The following is a 12,367-nucleotide window of genomic DNA, read 5'->3' as shown; positions in this document are numbered from 1 at the left end:
AGGAATTTTCCATAACCCGCTCCTCTTGCCTCAAAAGAGGCTTTTTAAAATATTGGCCTTTGTGAAATGCAATTCTCTTTATTGTCCATTTAATCACATTTGCCACAGTGCCTGTATCAACACATGGGCACTGTTTTGTTCCTGATTTAATGCAACCCTGACCTGGGAAAACATAAAAGGGAAAATATTAGTCCATCATCATAGCTGGGCTTCCCAGTGGGCGACCTTCTGCATTAACAACCTGCTGGCAGGGAGTCAAAGCAATCAGACTATGGACACCATGACCCAACAGAGTTCTTCAAATATAAATAATTTTGCTTATTAAACTTTAAAAAAAATATGTTTTAAATTACCTTTTGTAACCAGCACATAAAATTCAGCCTCCACCCGACCCATGTCTCCCTGACTGCTGAAGCCCAGTTCTCAGGGCCAAAGTAGATGCTGTTTGGGAGATCTGTGATCAGCTCTTCCAGCAGCCAGTGAGGGAAGAAGGTTTGGGATGGGAGCCATGGCATTGGAGCAGTGGGTTCATGGCATTTCTCCAGTTTCAGTCCCCCTCACCTGCTGCTTTTTGCCATGGCAGTTCGAATCCCCGTGACGGGGTGAGCTCCCGTCGCTCGGTCCCTGCTCCTGCCAACCTAGCAGTTCGAAAGCACACCAGTGCAAGTAGATAAATAGGTACCGCTCCGGCGGGAAGGTAAACGGCGTTTCCGTGCGCTGTTCTGTTTTGCCAGAAGTGGCTTAGTCCTGCTGGCCACATGACCTGGAAGCTGTACGCCGGCTCCCTCGGCCAGTAAAGTGAGATGAGCGCCGCAACCCCAGAGTCAGCCACGACTGGACCTAATGGTCAGGGGTCCCTTTACCTTTACCTTTACCTCCATGGGTAGGAAAGAGGTAGGCATCTGCAGCTAACAGCTCTTTGGGGAGGCAGTTAAATCTAGGAAATGGCATGGAAGGAAAGGATTAAGCACCATTTCCCCACTGTTGCAACCCTGGTTTTAATCTCCCCCTGGTTGCTTTTAGGCACATACATGCCATCTCTGATTTTTCCCTCAGTGAGGCAGGAAATGTGCATGCCTGGGCTGTGCCATCTTGGACCATAAGAGGGGGCTCATAGGACTGAATAGTTGTCCAGCTACACATCCATTTTCTACATATTGTGGGTTATGTGTGGGGTTTTTGTATACTTATGCAGTCATGTGATCTTTCACTTTTCATCTGAAGTGATATAGCCCAGACTCAGGGTTATCATCATAGTGGGAAGTAGGCCTAAGCCTATGCCCACCTGCCCCAACTTCATCCCTTTCTACCCATAAGCCATGTGTGAGGCTTCTCCCATTCCTCTCCTTCCCTCAGAATCCAGTCACTTACAAACAAGGAGTTGGAAGGGGATCACTTGTATTACTGTAATGTGCTGCATGTGCGCTTCTCTTGGGAACGGTCCTGTCATGAGCGAGCCAGCAGTAAATCACACCATGCAAGCTGAAGTTAACTCTTTATTAGCAAAAAACACTATCAACACAGGAGTGTCAGACCTAATGATCACAGTCGAAATATATAAAAAATAAAATAAAAATTGTCCAGTAGCACCTTAGAGACCAACTAAGTTTATTCTTGGTATAAGCTTTCATGTGCATGCACACTTCTTCAGATACCAGCATGCACACGAAAGCTTATACCAAGAACAGATTACCTCTGGTCTGCAGGCCCACAAGGCCGTTTGGGGGAAGCCCATTCCCACCCAACTTACACCTGGTGTCAGATGAGGGGCTTCAAAGGAACAATTTAGAACAATTTAGGAGCTTAAAGTGAGCACCTTTCAGATCTTTTTTGTGACTGAGGTTTTGTGCAGGGCTGACACTGAACTTCAGTCGCTCCCAACCTGAGACCAACACCCTCTCAACCTGTTGTTTGCCGCTGTTGCTGCAGCCAGTCACTGACCTCACCAGCAACAGTTACCTTATAGCAGTAGGTGGTGGCACTTGGCTCTGACCTATGGTGGCTTCACCATGTTAAATTACCAAAAATGCAATGACCAGCCAAACTTTGGGCTGGGGACTGCATTTTGGGTAGACATGGCAGGTGTCTGGGTCAGTTCCCATTCAAAAGCACAGCCATGCCCATCACTAAAACACATCTGGTGGCCTGGGGATGTGTGAAGCGAGTGACTGGTGGTCAGTTGGTGAGGGATCCTGCTGAATCCCTTGGCAGGTGCCCAATCTTGACGCCACCCCTGATGCCAACTCCGGTTTTATGCTAGCATTTTATCTCATTCTATGGCTCTGCTGTGCCTTATTTTATTGTTTTTTCATGATGATTCATTGTTTTAAAATTGTGGCCTTTATCATCTTACATTTAGCTGTTCTGAGTGCACTGCTGAAGCATAGCCTATAAGCATTCTGAATAAATAAAACAATACTTATATAAATATATCAGTTTGGTAGGCAGCTTATCTCTGATGCCTGCCTTGGGACTCAACTTTTGCTGCCATTGGGATCAACAATGGAAAAGGGTTGGGGAGAAAGAATAGCATGACAAAAGATCTGAACATTTTTGAGAGTGGGGACTGGAAAAAAGGCAGTCACAGCGTTTGGAGGGCAAGATATACTCTATCTCATACCTGAAAATATTTACAATTATGCTATATAAAATTGTTTGGTTGCCATTTGCCACCAGGCAGATCCCTGGAAGTGCATCTCCCGAGATTCTTGGTGCTCAGGAGGCTTCAGCACCCTGCATAGATTCCTCTCTCTCCTCAGCATAAATTATGAAAAGGAAACAAAGGAGTGCATATTTGCTGGATGTATATAATACATATGAGTGAAAGCATTCATATTTTCTTGATGGAAGATTAGATTTCCAGGGCACTGAATGTTGATTGGCACCAAGTGTATATGGCCCTGATTCTTTGGGTGCTTCTAGATGACCCATTTATTGAGCATTTATTCTGATTTGTCTGTGGCATACTCTCCAACATTCATCAGATGGAAGTAGGAACATTCTATTCTACATCAGTATCACTGCTTGAACATTTCCTCCTGGTCAAGTACAAAAGTTATTGGAGGAAACACACAAAACTGCAGGATTTAAGCTAAGGTTACCAGATTTTTTTCAATGAATCCGGGGACACTTTTCAACTTCAGTCAAATTCAGTGGCTTTTGTCAGGGGACTGATTTGTAAATCCGGGGACTGTCCCCAGGAAATGGGGACATCTGGTAACCTTACTTTAAGCACAGAATAGAGGGGAAAAGAAAACCCCAAATACAGCTAACTGTGTGTGTGGAGGCTGTGTGATATGCACTGATGAGTATTTTGGAAGCATGGTAACTGTGAACAACCATTATTCTTGTGATATGGTGTATCCCAGTGCTTATTTCAGGGTCCAGGGACATATATACCTTTGAGTTTGGGGATATATAAACTTCATTTTTTTTTTTTTGCGTGTTCAGACCCAGAGACCTCCCCCCTAAATACATTCACACTTGACTCAAATTTTAGCTTGGTTTTTTGTCAGAATTTAGGCCACAACTTTATTGATTACAGAAAGTGACTGGTTGCATAGGCTCTGGTTTAATTAGTTCCCTGCCATGCAGGTAGTGCTGACCCAGGGTTCCAGCATAGGTCAGCCAAGGGTGAATACCTGGATAAGTGGAAAGCCGGGAATGGGCTAACTCCACCACCCAAATGTCCCCCTGGACTCAGGCACAGGCACAACCCCCTCTAAGGGGTTGACCAAACCACTGAGTCCCTGGATTCCTTTAACGGAATACCCTTCACATAGGGATGGCGAGAGTGTTCTCCCATCCCTATCACCTGAACCAGAGCCTATCTGCAACCTTACAAGTTGTGACAATTTGTTGTGCAGCAGGCGAAACCCAAATGGCAACAGCCAATCAGCCAAGTGGGGAAAATTCCTGCCGTGCCCCTGTCCCAACAACAGATGACACATGACGGCATAGCAAGGTCAAGCGCAGTAGCCCTAAAAGTAGGGAGAGGTGGGCGGGTGTTCCAAATGAACGCGCCGAAAGAGGAAGCTCTGGGTCATGTGCATGGGTATATATAGGTCCCTCGATCTGTTTGGACTGTGCCCCATTGGCCAGATTGAACCCAACATCGAGGGACCTACCAATCGGCTGGCTGACCAATCTTACCCACCCACAACACAGGGGATTGGTCTCCAGGTCTCACTGCAACACGTGCTCTCTTTTAGGGAGGACACGATTTAATGTTTCAAACTTCTGAGCAAATTAGGAATGTGTAAATAGCCGCAACATCCTAGTGCTGTGGTGAATTCTTTATGGATCAGATACATAGGCACCACCCGCCTCCTCGGCACCCCCTGCCTCAGCTGCTTTGGGAGTCCCCTTCACCCAAATGCACAAAACAAGATTTCAGAAGGCACTATCAATTCAGCTCATGAGAAAGATCTATGCTTTACCCCCATCCACATAAGAAGTCAGGCAGGAAGGGGCTTTGGAGGGAGGCATTATTGCTTCGGAGGACCCCTCCCCATCTCCCCATCTCCCCAAATCCCTTTCCTCTCTAGTAATCTAGTCCAGCTCATTTTAAGCCACAGAGAGAGCCAAGCTGCAGGATTAGATTCAGACCTTTCTGCATCTCTCTCAAAGCAGGAGCCAAAGAGGAAATGGCCACTACACATACACAAGTGGTGGCAGCTCAGTGACACTTCAGGTGCCCAAACGAAACTGGCAATGAAAGGCAAGGCAGCAATGCAAAGAAACTGGGCAGGGACCTAAGAGGTTTAGATGCAGAGCAGACCCTCCTTGTTCCGTGTGATGCTGCTAAGCAGTTTGTAAGAGCATGCAAATGAGAACCCAAAGTAGGTTCCTGCTTCTCTCTTTCCCTGGCCAGGAGATGGAAGGAGCAATGGATGAAAAGGTGGGAAAAGATTTTGGGTTTTTTGGGGTGGAGGGAAACTTGCAATTGGAAATTTGGGATTCTGCATGACAAATAGAGGAGCTGTGATGGCTTAAGGGTTTTTGTGAGGGTCTTCACATTTTCATTGCAATTGGAGCCTATGTTGCGGGCAGGTTAGAGGACGTGGTGTTGAAGCAAGTGTTATTCCACACTTTCCAGTACATATTTCTGCTGCTTTTCTTATCACAGAAAAACAACACAGTCCTCCTGAAGGTTTTCTGGGGGAAGCAGAGATAGATGACTCTGGGCCCTTCTTCCACACAATCTGTTGGCTGAGAATTCCTCATGGAAAATAGTAAGAGTTTGGAGGCACCTTTGGCCACACTCTGAAAAACTATGCTGTTGGGTTTATACCAGTTGTATTTACTTGTTGCAATTTTGTTTGTTTTCATCCTTGGAAGTTTCCAATAAAAAAAAAAAAATGGTTATAGGGCAGCCAGTTTACAAAGTGTATATACATATAAACAAAGGCAAATAAACAAGAAGAATTGGCACAGAGAGCCAATGTGAAGTAGTGGAGAACCAGGAGATTATGAGGGAAAGGGGACCCCTGTGCTTAGCTAAAACACCATCACGGCAAGGACTTCATGACAATAAAAATTGGAGGAATGATGGCAAGGAGCAAGGATGTGCTGGTGTTTTTCTGCACTAGAGAAATAAAAGGTGACTAGACGCGGGTGGCGCTGGGATGCGGGTGGCGCTGTTAAAACACAGAGCCTAGGACTTGCCGATCAGAAGGTTGGCAGTTCGAATCCCCGTGACGGGGTGAGCTCCCGTTGTTCGGTCCCAGCTCCTGCCAACCTAGCAGTTTGAAAACACGTCAAAGTGCAAGTAGATAAATAGGTGGGAAGGTAAACGGCGTTTCCATGCGCTGCTCTGGTTTTCCAGAACCGGCTTAGTCATGCTGGCCACATGACCCAGAAGCTGTACGCCAGCTCCCTCGGCCAATAAAGTGAGATGAGCGCCGCAACCCCAGAGTTGGCCACGACTGGACCTAATGGTCAGGGGTCCCTTTACTTTTACTAGCAGATAGAATTCCACGAAAACTGGCCAGAATAATCCCTCATTAGGAGACTCTCTGACACAGCAGCATCTGGCTTCCCCACATTGGCTATTTAATTTGACAACACTGGCTGCTTAATGCTCATTCATTACATAGCCTCAAACATTTCTCCGATGAAAATAGGGACATCCTAAGAAAAAGTGGGACATTCCGGGATCAAATCAGAAACCTGGATGGCACCTCTAAATCAAGGATGTCCCTGAAAAATAGGGACACTTGGAGGGTCTGAGCCAATGTCATCTCCCTGAAAACAAATCAGAATGAAAGCTCAGTAAAGAGGTCATCTGGAAGCACCCTAAGGAGTCTGGTGCATGGGCAGAACCGGCCTGCCACTTCTCCGTCCCCTGCTTTGAAAGAGGATATACAAAGAGCTATCAGGCTTTCCCAGGCTTCAGCTTCACTTAGTGTATATATTATGGCCAGGAACGCTGTAAGCTGCCAAACTGAGAAATATTGAATCCTTTCCCTCCAATAATGTTGGGTTACTGCTGCAAAAACAGCTGCTTAAGGCTGTGACAAACAGAGCAACTTGACAATAGCTATTTTACTAGAGGCAAAGAAGGTTATGATGATGTCTTTTGGCAGACCCGCTTCTGCTGGATTGACTACATGACACAAGTGATTCAAATGCCCTTCATCAGTTATAAATGGGAAAAGCAAAGCTAAGACTCTTACTTCAGCTAGGATGGAGAAAGCAGATTGAAAACAAAAATTGGTGCTACAAGGGATGTGAAAGAAGCAATTGCTCTAAGCTGCAGCAGAAGCCCCTTTAACTTGGGGTGAAGACAAAATTGTGCCAGCAGGGCACCAAAGGCTTTTGGATACTCCCTTTTCGCCAACTTTACAGCTCATAGTTTCTTTTTCCAGTTCTTGGGCTAACAAACTGGTTCTGCAGTCTTGAATGGGTTATCTAAACAACTTGATTGTAAAGGAATAGTGAAATACGATAAACCAGGAATCCTGCTATGATTTACTGAACTCTTTAGGAGCTAGTTTCATGGACATCAAAGAAGGGTTTTTTAGTGCATTCAGTCACAATAATTAATCTGTGGATGCAAATCATAGCAGCTGAGACCAAGGCTCTTTCAAATGACCTGTTTATTTAGTATTCATCCAGATTTGTTTGCACCAAATTTGCATGAAGTTAAACAATATTGCTGTTTATTAAGCGTTCATTCTGATTTGCAAATGCAGTTTATATTAACCTACACCAGTGCATTTTGCCTTCACTTTTCTTATCACAAAAATATGTGATGGTTTTTTTTCTGTTTTGGAAGTGGATTTGCACCCCATTAACATTTCAGGTGGGGAAATCAGGGCACCCCCCATCCCACTGACCCTGTTGCTCGCCTGCCTGCCCCCTCCCTGCCACTGTCCCCTCCCTTCCCCCCTTTTATCTTTCTCCATGGCCTCCTCCTACACAGCCTCAGGAGAGGCGACACCAGCCTGCATAGCCTCCACTGCCTCTGCCAGAACTGTTCTTCTGGAAGCTTCTGGAAGTACTGCCAAGGAAGTAGGAAGGAGTGTGCATGGGGGCTTCCATCTTTTGGTCCTGTGCTCTTGTGTGAGCCATTTGACCCATGCCACAGCAGTGGTGCAGCTGGGGGGTTCGGGAGGGGCAGATCACCCTGGGCAGCACTGGGCCTGCAGGGCAGCTGAGCCGCCATGTTCCTCCCGGGTGCCCTGGTGCAGGGAGCCCTCGGGCGCCCCCTCAAGTGACTTACAATTTGGGAACACTGGTCATTTCCCAAAAAGGGCTTCCAGCTGTTTTTGCGCTATAATTCCCATAATTCCTGAGGACTGGTCCTACTAGTTGGAGATGATGGGAAGTGGAGAACTTTAGAAGCAACTTGGAAGGGGAATTTTTAAAGGTCTAAGAGGCTATATTTCCACACTTTACTTTGCTGCATTGTTCATAGAATCCTAGAATCATAGAAGAGTTGGAAGAGACCCCAAGGGCCATCGAGTCCAACCCCCTGCCAATCAGGAAACACCATACAGAGCACTCCTGACATATGGTTGTCAAGCCTCTGCTTAAAGACCTCCCAAGAAGGAGACTCCACCACACTCCTTGGCAGCAAATTCCACTGTCAAACAGCTCTTACTGTCAGGAAGTTCTTCCTAATGTTTAGTTGGAATCTCCTTTTTTGCAACTTGAATGCATTGGTTCCAGTCCTAGCCTCCAGAGCAGGAGAAAAGAAGCTTGCTCCATGTGACAACCCTTGACCTCTCAGTCTCTCCTTCTCCATGCTAAACATACCCAGTTCCCTCAACTGTTCCTCATAAGGCTTGGTTTCCAAAACCTGGATCATCTTGGGCACCCTCCTCTAAGCACGTTCCAGCTTGTCAACATCCTTCTTAAATTGTGGCACCCAGAACTGGACACAGGACTCCGGGTGGGGTCTGACCAAGGCAGAATAGAGTACGATTACTACTTCCCTTGATTGGAACACTATACTTAGAATCATAGAGTTGGAAGAGACCACAAGGGCCATCGAGTCCAACCCCCTGCAAAGCAGGAAACACCATCAGAGCACTCCTGACATATGGTTGTCAAGCCTCTGCTTAAAGACCTCCCAAGAAGGAGACTCCACCACACTCCTTGGCAGCAAATTCCACTGTCAAACAGCTCTTACTGTCAGGAAGTTCTTCCTAATGTTTAGGTGGAATCTTCTTTCTTGTAGTTTGGAACCATTGCTCTGTGTCCGCTTCTCTGGAGCAGCAGAAAACAACCTTTCTCCCTCCTCTATGTGACATCCTTTTATATATCTGAACATGGCTATCATATCACCCCTTAACCTCCTCTTCTCCAGGCTAAACATGATTTCTTTGTTCATGATTTAAAGTTTCTGCTGCGGTTCTCTCACCAATGAGTTCTTGCCTCAGACCTGGATGTTTCCATCCAGGGAATTCTCCGTCTATTATTATACCTAGTATTTTCTTCTTTAACCAAAATACAAACCAATAAACCAACAGTATGTCCAAAAAACACTGTTCATTGGACAGTTTAAAATCTATTTGTCATGTAGACAGGTCGCAGAGAAAGTCAAAGGAATAAACGAGTTACAGACAGATGTAAGGCAGCTGTGGGCCAGCTAGGGAAAGCCTAAAATTACCCAGGCCTGACCTAGTGAGAGTATGTATAACTAGGTCTTGTCAGGCTGAAGCAGTGGTCTGCCTGGGGGTGGAACCATTCTGAAGCCAATAGTACCCGTATGGTCCTTCACTGGGCAACTCTGAATGGTTTCACAAGAGCCAGAAGATCTCGGTCAAGTTGTGGCTGACCCTGATGTTTGGCAAGGTGTCAATACAGGAATCCCGGATGTTTGCCTTTGCCTGATCAAGTATCCTCCTGCTTGCTACACTCCCAGTCCTGGCAACAGTTCTGGCTTTAGAAATTAACCCCAGGGACCCTGGCCAAGAGGACGTCTGCTGCAGGGCTGGTCCTGAGTGTGACTATCCTTGGACCCAAGTTCACCACTCTATTTATCGCCCAATAAATATGTGACCACCAAGTTGAGACGGTGAGAAGCCCCAGGCGACGTCTGTTGGGCATGGGCTACAACTAGGGAAATCCCTTCATTGCACAGGGCGGCATGTGATGGCCTTCAAAGCTCCTTCCACCTCTAGAGGAAAAGAGCGTGAGGGGAAGTGAGACAGAGGTGTGCCTGAGCTGGCAGCAGATCTGGACTGATGATGGGAGTCAGGTGAGAGGAAGCATAAGAAAGTGTGAGATCACACCCAGGCTGATGAACGGAGGAGGAACTCACACAATTCTATTTAGTTGACTCTGAATCACATTTTTTATTTTAAAAAAATGGCTGTGTATTTATCACACGAGTGCTCCCAATAAGAAACCCGCCTTGCTGTTTAATAGATGCAATTTGACTTCACTGGCACTGGCGCTCTTTAATGAAACTCGCTGGTGTTATTTTCCTCAACCCCACTCCACCAGCTGCCTTGCACAGAAACCTCCATGGATTTACCATCCTATCCTAAACCCACCAAGGACTTATTTAAATACTTATTTAAATACAGGCTAGTGCTTTGTTCTAACTGCTGAAGCAAGGACCAAATGGATGTTTACGGGGGGGGGGGGACTCCCATCTGAATCCTCCCAGCAAACGTTTTATCAGACATTTGCTGCGTACCCTGAGTGGTGGATTACTTTAATTTAGTAGAAGCAAAGAGATTTGAATGCCATCAGGTTAACAAGAAGGAGCGGGATGAAGGAGGATGCTTCGAAATGCTCCGATCAGGTGGGCACTTCTCAAATCCTACCAATGGAAATGTTGTGAGCCAGCTCTGCAGTGCTAGCCAAACCTCAAGCCTGCTCAGTTAGGCTGCTTTAGTGTGTACTGGATGTGACATGCAGAGAGGTTTCAGCAGAACCGTTGCTTAGGGAAATAGGGGGAGGGGGAGGCAGGGAGGTGTGTCGCTGTCTGTGGGTTTTGCTCCCAGCTTAAGAGATTGCTCTCTTCTCTCCATAGAGCCTCTCTGACCACACAATTGGCAAAGACCTCCAGAACACGAGGACAGGGCAAAGGCAGTGAGTATCTTTGCTTGGTCTCTAGGGTTGTCTGTCTGGGTGCACGATCCATGTTGAATGTGTCTGCTCTCTCCTGAATGTTTGTATTTGATGGGCATTCTTACTGTCATTGCCCCCCTCCACCACCTTTTTTTAGACAGACATTTCTGTTCTTCCGTTTTGTCCTTTGCTGTTGTTTCCCCCATAGTTTCCCCCATCCAAATATATTAAACAATGCCTCTGGTGATGGTGCAATAACCTCTTGTCCAAGTTGGGTGTCACATAATGGGGAGACTTCCCCCACCCCTTCCCCCATCCGAGACCTCAAAATCTGCACCTGGGTGCACTTGAAAGAGTTCCCTTTGCACCTGCTCCCTTTACTGCAAAGGGAAAAGGAGATTCCTTCATAGGGGAAAGCAAATGCCTAATAGATGGGACCACCCAGGTGGTTTTCCCTACAAAATAAACAACCTCTTTTTATAAAACAACAACAACCACCCTATGTGCCATCCTTGTTGTTGTTAAGAACAGCGGTGGAATGGGACAGATGGGAGACTTTGCCGCAAATGCTTTTGCCTGTTACTGTGAAATCATGAATAGACTAAAACCCTTTGGAATCCAGGAGGAGGGGAAGAGAATTTAAAACAAACCCTGGAGCTGTTTCACCTGTGCCCTGATGGACAGGAGGTGCCTTGGTGGATAGGATGGAGACAGACTGTGGAGGGGAGTGGGCCAGATCAGATGCACCCAAAATGAGGTCAGATAACACCAGGACAAAACTTTGATGTGCTTGCAGGTTTATGGTTGTCTGAAAGCTGCTATATTCTCCGCCCACCACCCTGTCCCAAGATTTTGCAGCATAGGGAAGGTCAAATTGGTCGGCCACAGAGGCCTGTGCATGCACAAAGACAGGGAGGAACAGAGGACCCAGTTTCTCACATTGCAGCTCTAGCCAGGGGAATCCAGGGAAAGCATCCTCACGTGCTACAGCCTCATGTGGCAATGGGGTGGGTGGACTGAGAGTGCGCTAATGAGGAAATTCAATAGGGCTTAGGGAATTACAGGAGTTGATTTCAGCAAAAATACAGCACAAGGCAGACGGTTGGGATAAGGATTAAAATGAATGCACTTGCTGGCATTTAATGCAATCCCTCCTCCATTAGTTAGAAGAGAAGAGGCTCTCTCTCTCTCTCTCTCTCTCTCTCTCTCTCTCTCTGTGTGTGTGTGTGTGTGTGTGTGTGTACATAATCAGATTTTTAAGTGCATGCTGGGATTGGTCCCTGCTTGCCTACTTTGGAATTCTGAAGACCTTCAGGCCCATCTCCTTGCCTCGGCACTGTCAGTCTTTTCTAACTGCTTTATGTTTATCCTTCCTGCTGAAGCACAAAAGGAGAGTTGTTTTGCAGATGATTCCGCTTGTGCAGTGCCAAGTAAGATCTACCTAATAACTGCATCCATTTTTCCAGTCTCTGTTAGTTTCCATGGGGTGTTAGGGGAGGGGTAGTACCTCTGGTGGGGTGCCTGACATGCTCCTTCTGGGGTAGTTTGTCCACCTTTGATTCTCACCCTGCACTCACCTTTCACCTGTGGCTCCTAAAAGCTGTCAGCAGGTGACAGCAGCCACAGGTGAGGGTAGCCAATGGGTCTCAAACCCTCAGTGAATTAAGGACTTCTCCTGCATCCGAAGACAGGATCTGGCGGATTGAGTGGACAAGACCAATAGTGGGTCCAATGGCCAAGAAGGAGGTTTCTGCAGGTGCTGCAGAAGGAAGTGAGGGCCAGATGGGGCCTGTCAAGCTGGGAAGGCAGCCCCTCTAGAAGGACAATTCTGATCCGA

The 12,367-nt window shown here is 46.6% G+C and overlaps 1 protein-coding gene across 6 annotated transcripts in view; it reads left to right on the top strand.

Moving 5' to 3' along the window:
* RGS8 (regulator of G protein signaling 8) overlaps positions 1-12,367 on the top strand; it is an 81,662-nt gene that overhangs the window by 43,574 nt on the left and 25,721 nt on the right. For 4 of the 6 annotated variants that reach the window (XM_081867384.1, XM_081867385.1, XM_081867383.1 and 1 more), the window contains exon 2: positions 10,493-10,551. In XM_081867384.1, the coding sequence (XP_081723510.1) occupies positions 10,493-10,551 (59 nt within the window). Of the gene's footprint in view, positions 1-9,915; positions 10,262-10,492; positions 10,552-12,367 lie in introns of those variants that run through there. The other 2 variants (XM_081867386.1, XM_081867387.1) reach the window with 2 other exon arrangements.

The sequence above is a fragment of the Podarcis erhardii genome, assembly GCF_964252035.2.
Source record: "Podarcis erhardii genome assembly, chromosome: 6".
Lineage (NCBI taxonomy): Eukaryota > Metazoa > Chordata > Lepidosauria > Squamata > Lacertidae > Podarcis > Podarcis erhardii.
Note: the sequence above shows the minus strand (reverse complement) of the source record. Positions and strands in the feature narration are given on the sequence as shown.